This window comes from Rousettus aegyptiacus, unplaced genomic scaffold (assembly GCF_014176215.1).
Source record: "Rousettus aegyptiacus isolate mRouAeg1 unplaced genomic scaffold, mRouAeg1.p scaffold_m13_p_12, whole genome shotgun sequence".
Taxonomy (NCBI): domain Eukaryota; kingdom Metazoa; phylum Chordata; class Mammalia; order Chiroptera; family Pteropodidae; genus Rousettus; species Rousettus aegyptiacus.
The window spans coordinates 89,735,500-89,761,109 of record NW_023416287.1 but is presented as its reverse complement, the minus strand read 5'-3'; the positions used below and the strand labels follow the sequence as shown (position 1 = coordinate 89,761,109).

The window sequence follows — 25,610 nt, the reverse complement described above, 5'->3', positions numbered from 1 at the left end:
CGAGGAAGCCCTAGACTGACTGCGTGAGATGCTGGCCCTGCAAAGACCTGCGTGCGCGTAAGAAAAAGTGATTTTTCGCTTATGAAGGGCAAATGCAGAGAGGCCTGTGCGGGAGTGGGAGGGGAGAAGGTCCTCCTGAGTCTGCCCCTGGCTGCAGGAGGCCATGGCAGAGGGAGCAGTTATTCCTGCTGGGGACAGAAATTTGACTTGACCCTCCCTCCCTCCCCCTTCCGTCCCCCGGCCTTCCACACGCGTCCAGCCCACTCGTGTGCCTTGGCTTGGGCGGACTGTAGAGCCAAGCCTTCCTCGGAGGCCGCAGACGGGCGTTTCTTCCTGTGTGTGAAGGAGGAAGAAACGCGTTTGTCTCCTATGTGGCCGTGCGCCGAGGGGACCGTTCGCTGGAGCACACTGCTCTCTCGTGCCTTCGCCTTGGCCCGCGCGGAGCCTCTCGTTTCTCTTAGTGACAGTGGGGCCGTGGGTGAGACATACATTAGAACGTGATTTTTTTTTTTTTTTAAGGATCGATGGGCTCTTTAGGGGAGAAAGATGAACAGAGATATTTTATTTTAAATGTCGACTCCATGCTTTCAGACATATATAGACTACATTTCTTACCGAAAAATAACCTTACATTACAGAAGTTTTCAAAGCTGGCCAGGAGATAGAAAGAATAAAATCAGTCACCACCAGTCTTCTCCGAGGAACCCAGGCAAGAAAAAGTCCCATGCAGAGGAATGTCGTCAAGAACCATTTTCAAACCTATATGAAATAAGCCCTTGCTCATTCTGTGTTGAGGGAGGGATTATAAACCTCTTAAATCATAGAGAAAAGGGGATAACAGATGTTTAGGAGGTATAGATACTTAGTTCTTCCTAATAAAAATGTCTTTTTCTTGTCCAAACATGACTAAGTTTCCTACATAAAACTATTCATTTTCTTTGTACATATGCGGCAAACAGTGTTGAAAATGAAAGTGACTGCATGTAATGGTCAGTATTATTAGGCTCCACGTGTTTTGAACACCCACAAAATGTCTTTTTGTCATTCACATTGACAGGTGGAAAGAACGGCAACATTATAACTGACAGACGACAGCTGTTCGCGTGTGTTTTGGTTTAATTCCCTTTTATAAAAAAAACTATAAGTAAAGACTGAATATTTAAAAAAATCAGATGGAAAGCAAAAATAGATCAGTTGCATTTTCTCTGGTTCCATTTGATTATTTCAGGTCTTAAGGCTGTTTGCTCAAAAATCGATGTAGAGATTAAAGCCGAGAGACGGCTGTGAGATGTGGGGCAGGTTTAATTTATTTCAGCTGTCAAGGGAAAGGTGATTGTGACACAACTTTTATAAACTGCCGCGCACCCTTTGTTAGCTCCCATCAACTTCTTTCATGGCATCCAGAAGACAGATTCTCAGTATTCTCCTCTTCACACACACACACACACACACACACGGGCCCTTCCCCTGACAATTGTCTGCTTGTGTTCATCTTCAGACGAGTACTGGGTCCTCAGAGGTCACCCAAAAGATGACACAGTGTCAACCGATACGTCATACAGACAGGCCTTGATGTATTTTGAACAGAGGGAAAATGGCAGAAGCACGAGTTGGACCAAAAGTTACTATTGACTTTCCTGGCTGAATGAAAGGAAAGACTTGTCTCCCGTGCCTTACACTCAGGAATGGGGCAGGAGGAAGTAGTTCCAGGCTCACTTTTCTGAACTGGAAACTCGTCTAGACCACGGGGGCAGGGCGCAGGGGGAAACATGCGTGTGCCGACGGCCACCGAAGCTATCCGTGGCCTCTAACGTCGTTAACCACGAGAAACGTGTTTCAGCGTCCTCCAAGGAGTTTGTGAAGTCTTTTAACAGTCACAAAAGGATGTTCGAGCTACTCTCGTTCCAAACTACTTCATTTATTGGTTATTAAAAAGTGCCCACTCCAGACGGGCAATTTCGAAACGGTGGTTCCCCTGGGAAGACAAGTTAGAGACAGGTGCTCCTTGCTCTGGGCCGTTGCGGACCCAAGCTGGCCGGCACACAGGCCCGCTGCTGGGCGAGGCCCCCACCCACCTTGGGGGCGCAAAGGCAGCCTGGAGAGGGGAGGGAGCCGTCCTCAGTGCTCGCCACACTGTGGCAGTCACTCGCAGGTTCCTGTTTTTTTTTTCCTTTTCCTCACCAGCCTGCTAATTTTCACCACATCTACTTTATTCCCGCGCCATTTTCAAGGCTCATCTACCTTGGCCCGCACTGTCTCCCTGCCATGGAACCGTGAAGCGTCTTGAATTTCTCAGACTTTTAAAAGTTGGAAATCTATACCCTCGCGTCGTTAAATAAGTGCATCAGTTTGCAGTTCTCCAGACTCTTCCATCGGAAATTATTTGAGGTTAGGGATTATGGCATCTCTGCTTAGAGCCGTCAAAGTGTCTTTCCAGAATTTGCTCAGAAATATTCCCGACTGATTCTCTGCACGTTGCCATTTCAGTGTATTCCAACAGGGCCTGTGCCCTTGGGTTTTCTGTTTTCTAACTAGATCGCGTCTAGATTTTCTTCACCAACACTTAGCATGTGAAGCTTAGTGAGTGCTAATCAAAGAAACCTGGGCTCTCAGAAGGTTAACTGCAATGTCTGGGGAGACAATCTTCACGCGCTTGGCTTACATTTATATCTTTCAAAAAAGGTCTGTTCCCCCTTTTAACTTTACGTTTCTTATTTGGCATAACTTACGTAAATGGCGCCTCACTGCCAGTGGTCAGAGCAGGAGCGCGGTGTTTGTAAACGAAGGTTACGGAGGGATTTACTAGGAATCCTTGGGGCCAGAGCCGAGAGAATAGCCGGGTACGTTTTTTTCTGTGAGGCACAGGGCTCGTCAATCAGAGTCTTTCCAGGGACTTCTAGGGCGTGTGAACGTGGCAGGCGTGGGGCGTCTGAGCTGACGTGCACGGGGCTGCCACACGTGTTCATTCCCGCGGCATCACGTGACGAACCTCGGCCTTTCATCTTCACCTACAGAGAAAACGATGCCCCTGACAGTTCATTTATGTGACAGAGCCTCGGGGCCGGCATCCCAGCTGTCACTGCTGACGAGTCAAACGGCCTCTCATGTAACGGATCACCCACAATTTTGAGGCCAGGTTAGTTATGTTTTTAAAATTCTGGATGACCACCACGTCTGCGGACGAAACACAGTGTTTCCAACATCACGGGCGAGTCGATTGTTCAATCACGGCCTATTACGTCACTGTAAACATACAGTGACGTAATAGGCCATGATTATGTTCTGCCCAAATATGTTCTTTCAGGAGACACTGCATTAAAAAAAAAAAAATGCAAGCAGCCAGTTTGTTTGGTAAACCCCAGATATTGATGTATTCATCTTTTCCTAATGCACAAAATGCCAGTGTGTCTGGCTACAGTTTTTTGCATGCACACCATATTTGTATAGGTATACAAGGTATTGAAGCGAGTGATGAGAAGTTAATATCAGAAAGAAGGAAATGGTGAACGAGGCCACGGTAAATCGATCGGATGACGGTCTCACACAAGGAACACCGCTGTGTGCCTGGCGCCACCTCGGTACCTAGAGCAAGCGTTTATAGAACACTGTGGTGTGGAGGTCCGTGGGGGCAGAAAGCCCTTTATCTCAGGGCTTTTCTTTCACCAAATTTTTGGCCTCGATCTGAGTTTTAAACCATTTTCATGAAGTTTCCCTCCCCTGGGAACTTAGAGCACAGGTAGGGATTCAAATTCAGACAGACGGACCGATTGTCTTCCCACTGAGAACCATGGCCACACGTATTCGAGAGAGCAGCCCAGTGACTCCAGCTGCGAAACGGCAGTGTATTTTCCTTTGAACGCGTGAGGTTTTCACTTTACCGCATCTGGGAGCGGTTAACTGCCAGTGGTCGTCCCTCAGAGCCTTGTTAAAAACTGAACGCAGATGATTGTGTGACGTTTTCCCTAAAGCCAAGTAGGAAATAACTTACAATTTAAAAAAAAAATTAGTTATTCGTATAGAAGATTAATGGCATTTCATTCTTGATAGCAATTCTAATTTTAAGTATTATAATTCAATTAGTCAGCATCTTGCCACTTTGACTGAAGTAGTTCAATCATGTACTCACCTGAATCTTGGCAAATATTCAAAGGTGACCTCCTAGGCTTGCAGAAGACTGTTATTTAAAAGGACAGGAAATGAAGAATGAATGTAGATATGTCATTCGTAGAGATGTATCTTTGGACCATAATTTGTATCTTAAAGTTATTTACACTGAAATGATTCAAAGGGTTCTTACGAGGCATATATTAAACAGAGAAATATTTTTGGATAACCTTCATAAAATAAATATTTTCCAATCCTCACTGACCACTTAACATTAACTTCCAGAATTAGTTCAACGTGTTTCACTTTTGCTAGAACTCAAAAGTAACAGTGATGTTCCTAATTTTTAAATATGAGTGGTTATTTGATTGACCTGCAAGAAGAGAGACTTCCTTTCACAGATCGAAATGGTGATTGTCTCGACTGGATTGGCGAGGAGTGAGAAATGCCTTTAGCCAAGGTGGATAGTGAGTGAAATGAGAAATCCTTATCACGACGGCAGACGTGGGCCAATGAAGAGGGGGTACTGAGAGGAGAAGACGGCACTAACAGACAAGCCCAAGGACACAATGGGTGTGCATATGACACACCCGGTGCGGGCTGCGGGGAGACACACTTACAAATACAGGAAAATACTTGCCTGCAAAGTATAACTATTGTTCTGATGTTAACCTGCTTTCCATTTTTTTTTTTTTATGTCTTACATAGAACGCTGAGATAAAATCTTCAATCTTTTTAATTCGCGTGTGGGTATATGTGTGCATTCGGATATCTGTGAACATTCATTGGGAGGAGCAAGGAGCCCGTTACTCAGTCTGCCGTATGGTAAACATGCGATAAACACACGTGATCGTGCGGGCAATCTTACACGCACAGGAAACACACACACACACACACACACACACACGCCAGATCTTAAACACTTGAATCAAAACAGATCATTTTGCTTTTACGTTGACTACTGCCTTCTCTTCCTGATCGTTACTCATGGTCATTATTACAACAACTCTATTATCATTATATAAATTTTACGGATGAGGAAAGTAAGGCATGGAGAGAAGAAGTTATTCAAGATTTCGTAGCTCGTAGGGTGAGGACGGACCGGCTTCAGAGTTCTTGCTTTTCATTGGACACTGTATTTCTGCTCCGAGTGGCAGAAAAAACTCATTACTCTCATGGGAGGTGCGTCACAGGAGGAGCTGGCTTCTGCAGAGCTCCGTGGCCTGTGTCCTTCTTTTTGGGATGATTTTAGGAAGTGTAATGGGGTTCAAACTGACCCAACATGTAGAGCGCGTGTAGGCAAAGGAATGGAGTTTGGGTTCCCAGTCTGTTTGTTCAGCTCAGCATGCTTAAGCTTATTCAGGTCGTCACAGCTGCTGTCTGGGGGTTCTCCATGCACTTGTCCCCTTTTCTGGGGTTTGTGGAGCCACGTGAGAGAGGGTTCCCATGCAGTCTTCTGGGGGAAGTCGGGCAGCACGCGTCGGGGTCTGGAGGGGACCCCTGGTGGCCGATGAGGTCAGGCCCACACCAGGAACCCACGGGGGGTTCCGAGGAGTAAGTGGCCTCAGGACGGAGGAGAATGAAGGTTCCTGCCGGCGAGAGCTGGTCCTGGCTGGATCAGCTCTCACATGTCCTCTTGGCTCCGCGAAGCACTTGTCCCCAAGCTCTTTGCCAGATCTGCTCACTACACTTTCCCTCGTGGGAACGCCACTTCCCGGGGTCAGCTCGGAGTTCCCAGTGAGCTCTCCCTCCACCTTCAGCCTTCCCGCCTCCTCCTCCCTCTCAGGCCCTGCTCGCCCCGTGGTGCCCGAACACCACTGACCCCAGAGCCGCAGTGTGGAATCCTCCTCCCTCGGGGACCACGAGGGCTTAACCTCCAAAATCCCCTACGAGAAAACGAAAGCTTATTTTCTATATTAAACATTTCAGAGTAGTTAGATTCTCTCATGTTTATGGACCTTTAGAGCGAACAGCTAAATACGTAAAACGTTTAACGATGTGCTATGCCTCCCTGCGTTTTAGTGCATGTGGAACACGTTTGTCTTGATTTCAGCCGAGCGCCCGAACAGCGTCCCGTTATCTCCTCGTGGGTAAACACTGAAATAGAGAGTCGCACCTGGTTAAGTGACAGTGAAGAGAACAACGTGTCGGGGAATTATAACCAGAAACGAAATCTCCTCCCTGCCCAGAAAACCACTCCACGAAGGTAGAAAAGAAAGAAAACGATTGTAGTGTCGCACGCACATTGAACCAAGATGGTGACACAGATCACAGGTGACCCAAGAGCCTGTGAGGGCAGAAAGAAGCTCACCTTGTGTGGAGCCCAGCAGACGTGCCCCGCTGCATGCATGTCCTCAGGTAAACAGTAGCTAGTCCTCAGGGACAGGACGCGACAGCACCGGTTGTCACACACAATTCATCCTAAATCCACCTGGTAATTGGGGCAACCATCCCTGATAGTTAAGTGGCTTTATCCAAACAAACAAACAAACAAACAAACAAAGCTTCTTACATCTTTACTCCAAGGCGTACCTGGGAGGTAGTTTTGCACCTGTTGAAGTTAGGCTCCTCCCCTCCCACGGAAGTGGGAGATGGGGTGCTTTCTTCCTTGACGATAGCCCAAAGGGGTGGCTTTCCCTTATTACAGCAAAGGGGAGACAAAGCAAAATCAGGAAACAAGAGGAGAGTGTAGGGCGAAGTCAGAGAGACTGACGACGTCCCAGGAGGAGAGCGGGTTCGGCATGCACCACCTCGTTTGGCGCAGCTCGAGACACAGCAAGCCCCCCTAGCAGTGAGGACGTGGTGGGAATGCACCCCAAATCCAGGTTCCCACGCACGAGTAAAAAGCCGCCCTTGTGGGCCTTTGTAAGGACAGCGGTGTCCGGGTCTCCGCGTTCACCCTTCGGCACGCCGATTCACCAAGGAGGCGAGCAAGACATCCTGACTTAGGATGCGTAAATACAGTCTCTTTTAAATAATACGTGTTTGTGAAAGTTGAACATGTGCCCGAGAAATAGAACATAAGACTAAGAAATACTTGGGTAAAAAGTGAGACATCTAACGGAGTGGGGTTGGCCTCGAGAATTTTCTCAACAAGTGTCCCAGAGCAAGGACGGCCACCATTCCCCTGCCTCATACTGCCGCCCACTGCCGTGGAGCACGACAGCCCACAGTAGGGCATCACGCTCACGATGACGCCAGAAAGTGCGGCTAACGCAGTCACCCTACAGCGAGTAGGAAAACTTCGCAGGCCGCCTTAGGCTGCGTTTCCACCTGATAAGGATTTTCAGTGCTTGAGTCATTTGGGGCAACTATTCCCCATTAAGAGAGGCAAATGCATGTTGGCGAAATTTGCGTGCTGGGTTGGAAGCTCGCCTCCCTCATTGGCTGGCTCCGGGAACATTTCATTAGATTCTCTGTGCCTTACGTTCTTCTGTTAAATCCGATAATGCTTTCGTTTTGAGAATGGCTACTTGCTATTCACTCAGAAGAAATATTAGAGGTTGATGTCATGGTCCTTTAATTCTCTGACAATAATTTATTCCCTGGGACCTTCTTGCTATAAAACGGGGAAAGGTTTCTGCAATACAAAGGGTATGAAATTGATTTGCACAAAGAAAGTTGACCTTTGGAATGCTATTACCATACCAATATCCGCTCGATGCATATTTCAGGCACATGGGGAAATTCAACTGGCTTCGGGCTGCCATTATTCCCAGCGGCCCTCCAAAGCTACACTTATTTCATACGTGTTTATCAACAGTACCTCTGTCTTCCTCCCCAAGGTGAGCAGCCAAGCACCCTCTGCTGCGCGTGACTGGTTCACCGTGAAATGTCCACATGAAAAGAACAAAAATGAGTCATTCATTGAACCCTCAGCCTGAATGTCTGTGTACAGAATATAAGCAGACCGTCGTAATTTATAGATTACGCGGTGTGTAGCACACGAAGCACTACTGCGTGTTTTACCTAAGGCCCCCAGCCGCTCTCGGGGTGACTCCATCACCATTTTGCAGATGCCAAAAAATTAGTGTCTGGGAGAACAAGTATCTTATGCTAAGATTTTCCAGGGAAACAGAATTAGAAGACAGAGCCAGGCCCTAAGAACTCTCTCTTCAATCTCAGTTTTTCTCTTTTTTTTTTTTTTGCCCCCGGTTAATCCATGTCTAATTTGGAGCGAAGGTTAGACATCTGCATTGTATAGTGTCAGGAGTTGAAATCTACCGGACAGTGCCTGTCAGCTCACCCTGTGGGAGATCGGACGTGTGTATATTAGGATGAACTCTAACGTTCCTGCTTCTCTGTTTAACGAGGCGGAAAAGTAAGAATGCCTTTGGCCGACACCTGCCATGACCTACCCGGGGCTGGCTAGAGGCCTGGCTCCGTGAGTTTCTCCTAGCGTAGTTTTTAGTCCAGATATACGGGTTCCGAGTGGCAGCGCTCGCTCGCCCGGCCCCACTGTTTCTGCACTCCGTGACCCCACCCCAAACTCTGATGAAGGCTGAGCAGTAGACGCCGATGCCTGCCGGTTCCAGCGGAAGGACCTGGCGGTGTTTCTACCACGAGCGTTTCTCAGCGTTTGTAACTCAGCCACAAATATCTGTCACTGGCAGCAGCGTGGCCCGGAGGGTCGCAGTCCTGGAGTAAATTATTCATTTATATATATATATCTCACCAACAAATAGTTTTAATGTATTTATCTTCTGCGATGGAAGGAAAATAATGGCTTTATGGTCCAAGACACATTTGTCCACCTATGAATCAACACAGCGTTCGGCTTGCAGTGAAAAAAAAAAAAATCGGCAAAAAAGTGGCTGCTGAGAATAGACAATAATTCTTCCTTTAAGGGAGGGAGGGGCTTGAGGGCCTGCATCACGCAGCCTAAGGTCTGTTAGCAGAACGCAGGAAAAAGCGAGTGTTATGATCGTTGATTAACTCCCCAGAGCATCCGAACCCATTTGCTTCTCCTTTCTCCTGTTGGTCCGTCCAGCGCCCAACGAGTCGTGGGCTTCTAAGCCCTGCTGGTTCCTGTTACCGCAGAGCTGGCCAGAGGTGGCCTGGCTGCCGAACGTCCTAGGCTGTACTGTCTCTGGAGTGCGGTGGACTCTCAGCCTGACAGCAATGCATTCACACTTATTTCTTATGGAAAACGCTGTGTTCCAGGTGTGTGTTCAAGCGCCCAGCACCTTTCAGAACAACGTGAGCTCCTTCAGTCAGGTGTCGCCACGTAACGAGGACCTGTCTGTCTGGTCTCAGACCCTGCCCCCTGCCGTGGTGCCTCTACTCCCTCGTCCTTTCCTGAGGGATGGGACACTAGGAGCGACTTTGGCTGTAATATTTGGTCTCAGTCCCTAGTCCCTGACACATGAGCTTCTAAGAGCCTTCAAGCTACTCCAGAGTCCAGCGTCTTCCCGTATGTTAATGAGGTGACTGGTGGCAGAGAGCTTCAGGATGGGGGCTGGAAATAGTAAGTGGTTAAGGGTCTGGAACTTTTTACCCCATCCCGACTTGTAGCAGGGAAGGGATTAAACTAATCGCCAATGGCAAATGACATAACCGATTGTGCCTATGTAATGGAACCCCCATAAAACCCCTAAATGATGGGGTCCAGAGAACTTCCCGGTTGGTGACCACAGCGGGTGTTTGGAGGGGGGCTCACCCACAGAGGGCATGGAAGCTCCGTGCCCTGCCCCCCAGACTCACACATCTCATGCCTCTCTTCCATTTGGCTGCTCCTGAGCTGAACTTTTATAATAAACCAGTCATAGTGCAGATCCCCGAATTCTGTGAGCTGTGATAGCAGATTATCGAACCTGGGGCTGGGTCGTGGGGACGTCCGATTTATATCGGGTTGGTCAGGAGCAGGGGAGGCCGGGACTTGTGACCAGAGTCTGTGTGGAGGGGCAGGGTCGTGGGACGCAGCCCTTCTCCTGGGGCGCCGGGGCCCGGCTGGGGAAGGTTAGCGTCAGCAGTGTGCTGAGGAGAGAGACAGTTTTCCTGTAGTTGGGGTTTTCACTTCTGGTGCCCAGTTCATTTTCACTCGCCACTTCATCTGTAAGGACAGGTCTACAGTAGACCTTGAAAAACTACACGTTAAAAGATGAATGAAGAAACAGATCTCACTTCGACAGGTCAAACATTACTAGAAGAGGTTTAAAAGAGGTACCATATTTCACATCAAAGAATGCACCGGAAATTCGGATTTATAGTTGAGCAGTGTGACATGAATGCTCATACCGTTTAGCTGTTTCTACTTCTTAATTCATGTAATTGAGAGCTTAATAAAGAATGTCATCGTAAGGATTCTGTGTACACATCCACGGAGTAGCTCTCTACACCCTGCACTTTAAAAATATCCACTAAAATCTGGCAGATTATCCTGTTTAAAGAGTGTAGACCTTCGAGTTTTTGTCCTATTTTTTTCTCTTTATTTTTAATAAAAGCAATACATCATTTAGACAGATTGGAAAATACCAAAAAGCCTAAAGAAACAGTTGCTTTTAATTCTGCTCCCTCCAGATCATCGCTTATAATTTTGGCATGTCGCCTCGCAGGCTTTACCCCCTGTAAGTTCTGCACTCGATTGAGATATTACAGCATGTGCGATCGTGAATTCTGGTTTTGAAATTTTACTTAACTTCACATCTACGGCCGGCATCTTTTCATTTCATTGGGATGGTTTAGACACAGCGTTCTGATGTCTATCGCAGTGATTTTTCCAACAGTGGACCCCAGTCCACCATTATAGGCATCCCATGAGAGCTGTGAATTCTGGGGCTCACCGGATGGAACTCCCAAGGGCGGGCTCAGTCACCTGACCTTCAACGAGCCCCCAGGTGATTCTGGTGCAAATTCAGCCTGACAGCCCCAGCTGTCAGGCATCCTGCGAGTCAGTCTCCTGCTGGGAAATAAGGGTTTTCTTTTTTTGCTGTTATAAATGTTATACGTTTGTGAGTATTTCTTTGGAATCAAGTAATTAATCACATGTGTAAACACCTAGTGAAAGAGTGTGGCGCACAGATGATTTCTTTCCCCTTGCCGATTGTAGCCGTTTTTTTCCCCAGATGAAGCTGGAGATGGTCTCTCTCACCGCTCTTTCTTTAATTTAAACTTGTTCTTTAAGTGCTTTTTGTTAAGAAGTCGTTTGTATCTCTCTTATTGTCCCATGTAGCTTCTTTTTAATAGCGAGGATGTGTTAAAGCCACTCACCGACTTTTTGTTTGTCTCCATGTGTCACTGGTAATAACTTGGCCTGTAGTTATTTTTCATTTTGACCTGGTCAGTCTTGTATATTTATTTACTTTTATAAGTTGGAAAGTCATTTCTCGTTCCAGAGATTAAATAATATTTATTTATATTTTTCTCCAATGTTTACATGAAAAATAAAAATTAGATTTCTAGTCCACCCAGATTTTGCGTTTACTGCAATAAAGATCTAGATAGCATTTAAAAAAGTAGTTAAAGTCTTCTCGGAATACTCTCAATGAATTTTTTATCATCATGTTTATTTTCTCATTATGATTGCCTGTTTGATTTAACCTTTACACCTATTATATTCAAATTATTTCAGTGGAGCAAGTACAGTCTTTTACCGTCCTGTGTTATAATGCAAAAATAATTTCAAGTGTTTTGTTTATTTATACTTTGTAATGTGCCAAGGACTTTAAAAAGTTAATTTCTCATTTGATGGAAAGACATTTCATTGTTCCTTTTGTCACGGTGATTCAATATATTTTGGTTCTGAATAAATTTCACTTTCCCTCTTTCCATCTTATTTGGCAAAAGCCATTCTCAGATTCTGTGTACAAAGTCTTTAAAGCACCGATATATTTTTCTACATTTATTCACCTTCTGGGTTGAACATGTTTTCAAAACGTTTGTTATTTGGCTTAGTTCCTCTTTGCAGTCACGCTTACAGAAGAATGAGTGGAGGTCGCCTTCAAGCTCTTATCTTAAAAAAAAAAATCGCACCTAAGTGGCGAATCGGGAAGGAAGACATACTCTGTAAGATCGATAACAATCCAGTGAGTGACAAGTGTGATCTCCGGGTTGCCTGGAAATCGTGGCCCAAGGTGGCGCTTGCGTCTCACGAGGGAGGGAGGTCGCGCTGGCCTCTGCCGTGGCCTGTTCCCTTGGGGGAAGGCTGGCACGTTTTCTGTCCCGAAGCCAGATGGTGGGAAAAGCAGGAAAGACAGCTCCTGGGTTTCAAGTTCAGTCCCATTCCCGTCGACAGCACGTATCGATGGAGTCTCTTCCGGAAAGGGGCAGCTCTGTGGGGGGTGGTGGGTGAGGCGTGCCAGGCACGGGAGGTCACTTTAAAGGTGAAATGGCCAGGACCTCCTTGGGGTCCCGATTCGGGGGTGGCGTTGCTCTAGCAGCTCATTGCTCTTTTGAATGTTGCCTTGTTAGGCCCTTGCCACGATCCCGTGGCGTAATTGGAACTGGAGTCATTGTCCCCAGTTGAGAGGTGACAAATGTACTCACTATACCCGAATTTACTTACATATTATTTTGGTAGTTTTTTTTTTTCTATGAAAGGTTTTATGTATGCGATCAGGAGCTCATTAGAATGAAGTGACATCTGTCTCGAAGATAACATTCATTCTGCTTGTCTTCTTGAGGTGCTGAATTCAATCACAGGAATCGAGGGCCTAACACAAATCTGTGAAGAGTCAGAAACGTTTAGGGGATGCTGAAAGAAAAATGACCTTTTTCCTTTGTCTCGTGCCATTTTTTATTGGATTCATCGTTTGTTTGAAGGTGTTCCTCTATGAGGATTGATGTACCCTGTTCTCATCCTCCGCTTTGGCTGAATTCCTAATTCCTGCTGTAATTTCTTTTTTTCTCCCAGGTAAAACCGATAACCAATACACCCACTTCGTGGCCGGAGGGGCAGCATTATTGTTGCTGTTTGCTATCATAATTGCCATCATCATTGTCCTTTATAACAGGTGAGCACCGCACATCCTTCCGAATCTTGTTTACCCTGAGTAACTCTGATACGAGAGGTCCTCTAGTATTAATGACGCAGCCGTTGGTCAAGCGGCCTTGGCACTCGCATACGGGTTTTGAGTGCTGTTCTCACACAGAGGGGGAGTAGTCCGGTCATATTGGAGGCGAAAGCTAGAGGAGTTCGTGCGAGAATCGGTGGGAGCCGGCCGGTGGCAGCCATGCGAACAAAGCTTTTATGCTCCAGGCAGTCAAGCGCCTGATGCCTCTGCCGTCTCTCCTACCACATCTATCTTCCTTCTCCTTTAGGAAAAAAGGCTGTTGGGCGAGGGGCGGGATGTGTGTTTGTGGTGTGTGCGTGTGTGTGTGTGTGTGTGTGTGAGAGAGAGAGAGAGAGAGAGAGAGAGACAGAGACAGAGACAGAGACAGACAGAGAGAGAGAGGCAGAGAGAATCTGAAAAGAACAGGGCCGGACAGTAAGGATGCCTGCATTTATTCATTCATTAAATATTTATTGTGGCAGTGGTGAATGAGCGGCAATGAAGCACACACTCTAATAAGCAAACAGCATAATCTTAAATAACCGTATAGTCTCTGAAACAAGCAATCCAGCTGCTATTGTTAAGAGCGATTGCGGAGGAAAGGGGCCGGAGGGGCCGTGTTAGAGGAGCAGGTGGCCGTGGGGCCTCTCGGCTCCCGCCTTGTCTCAGGCACACGGGGGAGTGTCCAGGCTCTTCCCGGCTGACGCCTTCCCACCTTTCCAGCTCGCCCGTGTCCGTCCCCCCACTTGTCCGGGTGCTCGCTGCAGCCTTAGCCGTGCGCGTCTCGCGTTGCAATGACTCTCCACTCTCGTGCTCCATCCAAAGCGTCACCTTCGTAAGGAGGAGGCCCGACGACCGGCGCCCGCACCTGGCGAGTCCGGGGCGCTGCGGTCGCGGCAGCCGCGTTTGCCGCGTGGACCAAGACGTCCGTCTGCATCTCCTCTTTCGCCCCCGGAATGTTCCCACGCGCGCACGCACACGCACGCACACGCGCGCACACGCGCTCGCCGAGCGGCTCCCCGGTGGGCTTCTGCGTCTCGTCCTTCCGGGGCGTCAGGGACAGTCGGGCGACAGTCTCCACGCCGCTCTCCTGCTCACAGGCGTCTCCTCCTTTTCTAACCCGTCTGTCTTTTCCCGGTTCCTCTTCTAAAAGCTAAGCTTGGCCTTGTCGTCCTCCCGTTTGGCCTCCCTAATGCCCCCCAAATAACGGCAGAACTCACTAACCCTGTCGTCCGAGACCCCTTCGCTCTGATGCCAGCCTCGTTTTCATTCAGCTTTTCTCCTTTAGCTATCCTCCCAATGCCGAAATTCTGTTGAAACAGCAGGTTTTGTTCTGTGAACACAGCCGACTCGCTTCCCATTCTCACGCCACCCAAATGCTGTTTTCCCCATCTTTGGCCTCAATCCCGTGGACCATTCAAGGTGGGGGGCCCATGTCTCCTCTGGAAGGTCCGTCCTTCGCCCTCCCGGGGGTCACCATCCCGAATCCCAGGTACTTCTCACCCGCTGCGCCCCGCGGCCTGCTTTGCGGTTTAATCACTTTCCTGTTTGTTTTCCTTCTGTTCGTAAGGACAGGGTTTGTGTTTTATTCCCTGTTTAGCGTGGAGAGCATTTAGTGCTAATCTTTCAAATAACACACGGTCGATACGCATTTGTCTAATTAACCTGCATCGCGAAGCTGTCGTTTCCGCCGTCTCTCCACCTCCAGGCCGCCCTCAAGCCTTTTTCTTGTCAGAAATTAGCGAACGGAGGTAAGGGACCCAGGGAGGTGGTGACGCTGACAGTTTCTCTGCTGCTTTACCTTGGCTGATCAGCACCCCCCTCCACCCCCACCCCAGATATGACAGCGGGCGCTCACGGCGCCCACGGGCAGCGTGGCCGAGGGAGGGGGAGGGGCAGAGCGGTCTCCGGAGGGTCACGGATGGTGGACATGCAGGATTCATTTTCGTGGAAATGCATCACTTTTACCTGAATAGCTAAATTGAACCGTAGACTATATTGTCCCACTCGGTTCCCTGTGACAAAAAGGAGATTATTCGGACCAGAATGTGTGATCACGGCCCAATACCGCAGTGGGGAAGGCCGCGCCTTGTCACAAAGTGTCAGCTGCCAGTGTTCCTTACACCGCAGATGTTTTGAAAAGTCACCCAAGGGCCGAACGATGACCTTCTGGACTGTCCTAGCGACAGGTTACAATGACCCCAGATGTCCTGACTGGGACAGAAGAAGCCAGAGCAAACCTCGGCAGCCCGCAGGGCCCCGGACGCCCCCCACACCCAGCGCTGGGCCCGAGCCAGCTTCCCCCCCCTGGCCCCCCGCCTGGGGCGCTCGTGCCAGGTCACGACAGCACGGCGTGGCTGAGCGCAGGTGACTCCGGTGCACGCGGCTCTGTGCGCTGAAGAAGAAGTCGACCGTCTAGGGAGCGAGGCGTTAGACACGTCTCCTGACATTCGTCGCCGGCGTCGGTGTTCGCGACAGACGGGGCGCCTTGGTTCGCCAGGGGCTCCTGGGTTTTGGCGCCGACATCCCCCGGCCCCTGGGGACACTCAGGGGCCGCGCGTGGGGTGGCGAGAACCGGAGGGACGTGCAGACACCTCACGAGCTGCCTCGAGCGCGTTCCACACGCACGGTCCGCTCGGAGCCTCGAGCTCCTTTCTGCATCGCACTGTCTGCTCCCGGGTTATGTGAAAAAACGTGTTGATCCATTTTATGTCTGTATTTGGACCTGTTTGGGAGTGTTAATTCTCCATGATGATACAGGCAGCGTCGTGAACCATGATTTAACAAAAGATCAAACGTCATAGGTCTGTTTGTAAGGTGGGTGATAACCTCGATGTGACCAGTTTCTCTCGAGCAGCAAATAATTTATACACAATACCTAGAAACACGACTTGCACACAGTGAACTCACACACAAAATAAGTAAATATGTTAAGCCATTGTTTAAATGATACTCAGGTGAATAAATAAAAGCGTATAGAATAAGGAAATTTTGTGATTAAGTCGACGTAATAGGATGATTTCACAGCAACTAGAAGAGACCGTTAGAATCAGCCTTCGACGTCTGAATAACATTTTCTTGGAGAGAGATTCTCATGCTCAGTTTTCGAAATTTCCATGAAGGAATTATGCCCTCATCTTTCAAGAAAACTCCACCATTTTTCTTCTGACCCATCTCCTCTGTTACTCAATAAGAATCTTTTCTTTAGGAAGATGAAAGAGAAAGTCACCGTCTCCCCATAATAACCATTTTTATACACTGCGATATAGTTATTTGATCTTTTGCGTTCGGTTACAAAAGCTTCTTTTCTTCTTCTCTTGTATTTTCTTTTCAAAGATTCCTCCTAAAGTTAGGTTTTTGTGGGTTTAATTGGAGAGTTTATTGAATCATCTGGCTCTGGATTGCCCATTCGATAGCAGCAACATGAACCCAAAGCAGGAGAGCCTAGTAGTCATGGGGCAGGGAGGGCTGTGGACTCCAATTCCCATGTTATCACTAACCGGCCATGAGATTTTGGACAGGTTACCCTTCTCTGCGCCTCAGTTTCCCAGTATGTTAAATAAAGAGTTTTTTGAAGACATCTCAATAAAATAACCCTTACAGGTGGTTTAGTAAAATAACCTGGAAGATTTGATAAAGCTTAATTTTATTATCATTGGCATCCAAGAAGTTACGCCGTTGACATTTAAAAGGAAGCTTTAATGGTGAAGAGTCTCTAAGTCTGAGATTGTTTGGCGAAGGTCGTATACCATTTATGTACTCATGCACTATGACCCGTTCCTTAGTAAACTCGCTGAGGTGACTAATGTACACTGGCCGGTTATCCATTGAGTTCCCTCCACCATCTGTGAGCCCATTGGAGAAGGTAGGGAAATGAAAAAAGTTAGGTTGGTGGAATTTGGGGTAAGTGTGTACCAAACAACAGCTCCTTCGACGAACTCGGTACGAGCGTGTGGGTTGGGGTACAGGCGAGGTAGCGCGCATTTGGCATAATCCTAGTGCTGGAGCGTCATTCTTACTACCTCTGTTGAATGTGTATTTCAGGAGGAGGAGACGGCAAAGAGCCCAGTTTAAAGAGTCCTGGGAGACGCAGCACAAGGTGAGCGTCCTCAGCGCTGTCATTTCCCTGCTTTCGTGTACCATCAATGTCTTGTGAAGTCGGCCCGTTTTGCAGTTGGCAGTATTCTTCTTCATTCTCCTGGCTGACGCGAACAAAAAGTACCACGACGTCGATGATTTAAAACGACCGAACTCTACTGTCTTGCAGTTCTAAGAGGGCAGAAGTCCAAGATCAGGGTCTCAGCAGGAACACTTTCTTCCTGGAAGGAGAATCCGTCCCATGCTTCTCTTCAGGCTTCCGGTGGTTGGTGGCAACCCGCGGCTTGTAGCTGCATCCCTCTGTCTTCACATGGCATTCTTCCCTGTGTGTGTGTGTGTGTGTGTGTGTGTGTGTGAGTGTGCGCACGCACGCACATGCACACGTGAGCACGCAACAACCCTATTTCCAAATCAAGTCACGTTATGAAGGTCTCAGAAGGACATAAATTTTGTGGAGACACTATCTGACCCAGTATAGGCCGTAATAATATTTTTGTCATAAGGTTATTGTGAGAATTAAATTAAATTAAACTACTTAAATGATCCGAAGCATAGTGAGCATGCAAGAAGGAAGGGGGCACGATGCATGACATTCATCCGCACCGTTACGTTGAGATTAATTTATTAATTAATGGACGCTCGGATTATAAAGCTGAAGAGTTGTTGGACAGGCTGCAGGAGTCTGATGAGCTGCGATATTTTCCTCCTCACTCTACCTTATCCTGCCTCTTATTTGTTTGCTTGAAAGAGTAGAAAATCCCTTCTGCATTTGCAGATAACGGGGATGCTTATTTTCGTGCTTTTTGTCTCCACCATGGGTCACATATTCTCTTTAACAGATATCGTTCTGTTTATAAAATCTCTAAGTGTTATCTACAATTGCATCCATATCTCTTCAATTGAATTATTTACAGTTGAATTCTACTCGGCCACAATGCCAAGCCCTAAAAAGTTTCCGACAATTCAGTATGTGTGCTTCAGGTTTCTTAATAATCTACCTGTTTAACTTTTTCTTCTATTAAGTAGTTACTCTTTGCAAAGCAATTTTTTCCCCCTGAAGAATGCAAGGCTTGTTTTCTGGCACCAACTGTAAAGACCCAAGAGGTCTCATTTTCTCATCCGCCGTCCAGTATGGATAAATAGTGCTCCATCATAGGCAAGTTTGGGGTCCCTTCTTTGTCCTTCGCTATTGCCCACTCAAACCGATCCCAAGTCAGCTTCGTTGCTGTGAATGTCAGAGGCAGAAACGGCCTTTTCAACTTCCCCCATTAGGCATTCAACTCTTTCAGGCTTTTGTAGAATAATATTTTGAATGACGATTAGAAAGTTAGATATTAAGTTGGACCATGAAAGATAAAGGAGCCGGACGTTCTTGAGCCTATTGCTTTTCGACAGACCACGTCAGCAACAATGACAGTTGGACTTTCCTTTTCCTTTCCCCTGGCAAATGCCAAAACCACTCTGATGATTACGTAGCATCATCTTGAAAGCGAATGTCGGCTTATCTTCTTAATTTCTTTTCTGGTGTTCAGTTGCTTATTTTTAGTCCAGGGTCTCACGTACTTTACACGTATTGTTTATTAAGACATTCGTTCAACAGGAATTCAATGGTACCCACTACGGGAAAATACTATACTCACTTCCCATATAAAAACACTAATAATTATTCTCACCAAACGGTGTGCCATTGGGAGAGGCATTCCACAAACCCGGCAGAGCAAGCGATGATCTCGACTTGGCTTCCGTTGCATGTCCCTCGGACCCCGGTCAGCCAGGAATGTGATTTCTCACAGAAGTTCAATACTTGATGAAATTAATTGTAATAGGAATGTGACAATATTGTGATCGAATTGAAGAGAGTCTTGTTTGACCGTCTTCATCAGCTGCTGAGATGCCATGAATTATTCACCCTTCTCTTTCCAGGCAACCAGCAACGACAGGAGTCCCAACTCTGCCAGCCAATCGACGGACGGTGCAGGAGAGGATATTTATGTCAACTACCCAAGCTTCTCTCGTAGGCCAAAGACCAGAATCTAAGCTTTTTCCTCGATCTGAGCTCATTTGTGAGGACAATTACAGTTACTACGCAGTGTCTACCCTGAACACCGGTTGGCTGAACATAATTTATTTGATAAGAAAAATACTACATTACTTAGAGGACATTCTCAACGGAAACGTTTCAGAAACATCTGACTCTAACCAGCTTGTAACAGAGCAATAAAAGGGCTGATCAAGCTTCAGCCTGGGGTTGGGTACCAGGGCTTGAATGTTGTGTCTGAAATTAAACACGGGCATAAACCAGTTTCCGGATTCCCTTCCACGGGTCGGATCCGCTTTTTTGTTGGTAGCCTAACGCTCCTCCAGACTTTCTCTTGTGTTTCCTGGATGGCTGCCAACAACGTCGGACAATTCATTAACCCTCGTTTCTGTCTAGTAGAGAGTTCACTAATTTGCCAGAGCAAACAAATTTGGTTATTTGTCTAAACAGGTATCACGGCCAGTAAGGATGAAATGGCTTCCGTCAATTAACTGTTCACCCAAAGGGTGAGGAACGGGGCCCAAAATGCACTGCTGAGAAATTCAGAGTATCGTCAGACGAGGGAGGGGAGTTTGGGAGCTGGGCTGGTCACCAAGAAGTGTGGGCAGCCGTGGGATTTAAAGACATCTCTTGTTGATCAACTGAAAAGAGAATACGAGGGGAGTGTGGCCATCTTGGGCAGCTCTCTCTCTCCCCACTTTAAAACCTCCTGTATCGGCGTAGTCCAGAAGGGTACTTGAAAGTAGGATGAATGAATGGTCCAGGGGAAGTTACACGTGACAGGGGAATCTCTTCCCTTTCTGTTCTCAAATAAATTTATCTTTGATTCTACTTAGATTTTTTTTTTTTTTTTTGCCACTATCCCTGGCCTAGTACTATGAGCAAGTATAGTAGGTAGTCCAATAATTACTCAATGTTTTGATATTAACTTTTTCCTGCTTTTGATAATTAATTTTAATATATAAATTTTCTTGAAAGGGTCAGGCACCCAGGCATTTTTAGTTTCCATTTTTCAAATAATTAAAATTTAAGTGAACCCAAACCAAATACTCAGAGTTTTAGGGATGACTTTTGGAGCAAACCACTTCATTTGAAACATATCTATTTTTCCATGTGTTTTTAAAAATCACTCAGAATGGGTAAGAGACGATGAGGTCTTCTTCGTTGCTGTATGTTTTTTCCCTGCAGAGCTCGGGGTTTTTTTCAGGGGTTTGGAACTCTCCTAAGTCCTGCAGCAATGACCCCGACACCCCTCCAACTCCCACTATCCTGTTACACTGATGGGATTCTGTTCATTCGTTTTTTTACCCCTCCGGGTGTCTTAATAAAGCACTTTCATTGTAGCCTCTTTAATACAATACCTAATTTGCCAGAGTTTTGAAATTCTACATATACACATATAATATGCTGCATATAATATGGTGTATATGTTATGTGTGTGTATATATATATATTCTTTCCTCCAATCTGATGTAGCTACTATCCTGGTTCTTACTAAGGAAAGAGATCAAAACAGATCATTAAAATAAAAAGTCAGAATTGAATGAAATCATGTTTAAACCTTTTTTGCAAGCTGCTACTTAGGAAGCAAGATGCTTTCTAAGATCCTTTTTTACATATATAATTTATATTGATATGTAATACATCAAATAAGAATCTGTGTTTCCTTTGAATGCTGTTATTTTAATATTTACATTGAAGTAACCAATTAAAGAGAATTGCTGTTTGATGACAGATAGGTAAGTTATGCTGGTTTGTATAGAACAATATTTTTTAAAAAAATTATATCTGCATTTCAGTAATTTTCTAAATTAGAGAGTCTGTATTGTAATGGAAAATCACTGTAATCAAAATGATGTCTCTTTCATTTATAATAATGCACTGTATTTTTGAACTGCTTGTATGAAATTTCAGGAAGGTTGAAGATACCATAGAATTAAGATACTTGTAAAGTGTAGGTGGAGATGTTAAACTGTGAATACAAAATTTAACTTCTTTCCACAATAGTGATAAGAAAATATATCTGAAAAATATAAAATGATATGAGCATGTAATACCGTTATTTTATTATCATCATTAGTTTGGCCACTATTAGAATGTAGAATATAGAAAGTATTGATCTTTCTTCATGCTTTTCATAAATTTAGTATATATTATTTTCATTGGTCTGTTCACTGGAATTATTCTAAGTCAGGGCTCGAGGTTTGTGTACATTTATCTGAAAAATAAAAACGTGTTTTTTAATATTTGTTTCTATTGCTAGGATCCAACAGGCAGAATTGTGACTTCTACGATACCTCCAGTGTTGTTTAAGGAAATTTGATAAATCTTCGAGGTTGGCTTACATATTAGATTTTTCCAGGTCTAAAGCACTAACTATGTTGTAAGGTGGTGTAAGACTTAAACTGGGAGTTTGGGTGGTAAATGTCTGGAATAATCTCCACTTACTGCCTATCGTCCCTGTTTAAATGATGTTATACAGTTACCCTCTTTAGAACATATTTTCCAGGTTTCTGTGTAATTTCAGACTCTCTGGTTTTGTAGGGCATGCGAATGTTTGCCTCAATGTACTGTATTCTGTTGTGTGAATGAGTAGAATCTGGTTCTCCATGATTATTAGTTTCATTTGCCATTAAAAAAACATTAGGCAAGAATTTCTATAGAATTATGTTAACGTGTAGAATTAAATGCAGAAAAAAATTCTAACCACCGACACCTTGTACATTCTCTCTCAGTGTACCACTTGGTCATTTCATAAGTGTACGTAGTTCAAAGAATCAAACTGTTACAGGGTTTTCTGCAAAAACTAGCTCCCTACCTGTTCCATTTCCCCTCCATCGAGATAAAAAATTTCACTTCTTCTAACTGATTATTTCTTCTACTTTTCTGAATAGCATGCTTAAACCACTAATGGATTATTTTTTTTTTCATTTTACACATTCTTTATTAATTTACTGATGTCTTCTTCCCAACAGACTCACCACATGTGAATACCTTTTTCATGTGTCCATCCTTCCAGAATATTTGTATTAAAATTTGATTCTTTCAATATTTAGTGTTTATTTATTTTTTGTTATCTTGTTAACACTCTCCTCAGTTGAATCACATGGTAAAATAATTGTGCTTTCTCTCCTACATAACTTTTTTTCCTACCTAGAGCTAATAATTATCTCTCTTCAGCTTACTAGTTTGGTATTTACCATAAATTTATCTCAAACTCTTCACAGTGGTCTAGACGATCTCTCTGTCGTCTTCCTAAAAAAGTTCCCCTGGAGCTTTGACGTGAACTAATTAGCATTTCTTTCTGCATGACTGTCATTCTGATGTCTCCCTTCATCCAGAAAAAAAGAGAGAGAGGAACATAAAACTTGGACCCAATTCTAGAAAATCTCCCACTGCAAAAGGATACGAGGTTGCAGACTGCGTGTATTTAACCAATACCTGGAAGAAGGAACAGTAAGAAGCCTGTTACATTTGGGTTTGTGGCTGTAAAAGTTGTGTGTGTGTGTGGGGTGGGTATTGGTTGTAAGTCTTGGAAGCTGATGCTGTGTTATAAAAACCAGTCGATTTATTTGCATAACATGAGCTGCTCATGGCAGTTCCAGGATGCCGAAAGAAAAGCCCTTCTACCAAATTAATCTAGTAAATCAACGAGAAATGCCCAGCTAATACTTGAACATTAAGTTTGAGAAACAGATACTGTAAGCATAGTTCCAGGCTGATCTCAACCCAGCTGACAGAGCCCTCTATGTCATGGGATGGAAAATAATATGGTTATTAGAAGGCGGGCGTAATGGTGAAGCAAAAGCTTTTTTCTAGTGGTGTGACACCGTGAAAGCCACTTAAAACTCTGGATCCTCTCTTCTAGAAAATAAATGTTGATCTCCAATGTCATTTTCAATATGAATATTCTAGAATTCCAACAAGCCAGAGTCAACCCGATGAAAATTATATTCTATCAAACATAGGGTTTAGGAAAACACTAGAAATACATAATAAATTCTCAGTGATCTTACATTTAATAAAGGGCCTTCTTTTACTTTATTTTGAAAATAGCAAGCCAATAAATAAAGGAATAAGTGACATTTTAAAGGTTAGCAGAATATGATTGTCAGAATTCTGTTTAATTACATAGTTACAGTTCATCACATAATAACAAAAATGTAAAGAGATCATATAATATATTACAGTGCTGACAATATTCAATAACTCCTGGGTAAAAACCATCAATTTAGATGTTCAAATCTCAGTCATGCAAAGTTGTGGCAGAAAGTAGTACTTTTGAACTGCTCAACATTTTTTTTGAGTGATGGAGGAAATTTTAATATTGCACAACTATAAATGATCCTTCTGGTAGCAATATCATTTGTAAATTTCTTATAATTATGTGTAATACAATAATAACAATAGAGTACTTTATCTATTGAAGATCGAGATATAGAAACTATGAATTCAGAAGGTTACTCTTAAACTATGTATTTCATGTATTTTTACCAAAGGGATAAATCACATGGACAGATTTAATAATAATTTAATTTCCTAATTTTATTATTGCCTCATTATTATCATATTTTCTGTTCTGCCAGAAATTTACTTTTTGGTTCCAGGGACAGTATTCCTTTGCATTCCAATCTAAAATGTAGCTCATCTAGTTTTTAAGTAGAGCTGCCACAACTATTATCTGGAATAGATTGTGATTAAAATTAAAGGCTATCAAAATCACATATTCTTTAATAGAAGCAAATTTGAAATGGGTATTTTACTTCATAACAAGGGCTTAGCATCCAAAAATTATCTTTAACAAAATAATCATAAACATATTCAATCAATGACAAATGACACCCCTTAATAATGTACAGGATAAGACTTCACAAAGTATATATAAATTAATTTTAAAGAATTTACAGAAGGAGAACATATAACACATAATTTAATATATTTTGCAGATTCACAGGGGTAAGGAATTTGCAAAACGGGATGATTTTGTGTGGACCTAAGAAGTTAACTATAGTGGGAAACATAGAATAGGTCAAAAGTCGAAATGTGTGTGTGTGTGTGTGCACACGCGTGCGTCACAGCTTGTGTGGAGAGGGTGCTGGGAAGGGTATTTGGCTGTCTGCAGTGAGGACGACACTCACTTTTATGCTCATTTATTGCTAGGGGGTAGACTGATTTGTTTCTGTGATTCATATACTGCCTCCTATAACTAAAACGATACAGTGTCTTAGAACTGAAAAAAATTTCTACTTCATGTCTTCGCAAAAATATAAAAGCTTCTTTTTCCCCACTCCACCCACTGACATATATTTTTTATTAAGAATAAGTATTGTTCCTTGAATTATGCACTAGATATGTAAATCTGAATTTGATTAATTAAATTATTTCATTTGGACCTACATCATGTTACTTTCTGATTCATATTGAATATCGAGATGTTATCATTTTATTCCTTATTTTCCCTGCCTTTCAGCCCCTCTGTCAGATACTTAATGATATTGAAAAACCATAAAACTCTCTCATGATGTTTTCTTTGAGAGAAGATCTGTGGTGACTTAAAAAAAAAAAATCGAGTTATTATCTCAGTCTCCTTTACCTGAATCTGGGCTTTTAAATTTTGGATTCCTGAAAACGAGCAACTCCCATGAGGCTCTGGATCACTTGGGTGAATTAAGATAGCAATCAAATTCCAACATGGACACAACTATGGAGTCAAGGTGGGGACCTCGCCCTATAATTCTGTGTCTACAAAACGGTTGATCTTATGCTCTCTTTGAGTCTAAAAGCATCCTCACAGTAGAGAACAGACTGGGGAAGTTAATGGTTTCAACTACTAAAACTGCCTTCAAATAACTATCAGAAAATTTAAATCCATTCATTCCTCTTAAAATCGGGTTGGAATGTGCACCAGGGCAGCAGGCCTAACTAAAACTTATTAAACAGAATTATCAGAAGGAATTCGATGTATTCCTATTCTGAGTGTATTTTCGCTCTTCTTTAAATGTTTATAAGACATTAAAAATTTAAACTCAGGAAAAGTATATGAAAATCACAAGTAAAATGTGGTTTCCATTGTTATTTGTTCATTTTAATATTTATAATTTATCTAAGCTTTGGTTGATTTACATAAATGCGTACTGACGTTATAAGAAAAAACGATGTGTAAAGCATTTTAATGTAGAAAGAATTATTCCCCAAATTTTAATCGAAAATAGAAGCTTTTTGAAGTTCACGTGAAAACAAAAATGTAGCCGTGATATTATTAATTCTCTAACAAAGTTGTGACAAACGCCACAGATAATTAAACCAAAGCACTAGAGTTATAAAGATCCCTTAGATAATAACCACAATTATAATATAATGAATTAATAGGAATACAAAAT

General features: G+C 44.2%; 1 protein-coding gene across 1 annotated transcript in view; it reads left to right on the top strand.

The window, feature by feature from the left end:
• Positions 1–25,587, top strand: part of CD226 (CD226 molecule) — a 58,797-nt gene extending 33,210 nt beyond the window's left edge. Inside the window, exons 5-7 of the mRNA XM_016132594.2 lie at positions 12,956–13,055; positions 17,139–17,193; positions 19,116–25,587. Of these exons, the coding sequence (XP_015988080.2) occupies positions 12,956–13,055; positions 17,139–17,193; positions 19,116–19,229 (269 nt within the window). The 3' untranslated portion in view covers positions 19,230–25,587. The remainder of the gene's footprint in view (positions 1–12,955; positions 13,056–17,138; positions 17,194–19,115) is intronic.
• Positions 25,588–25,610: the final 23 nt, after the last annotated feature.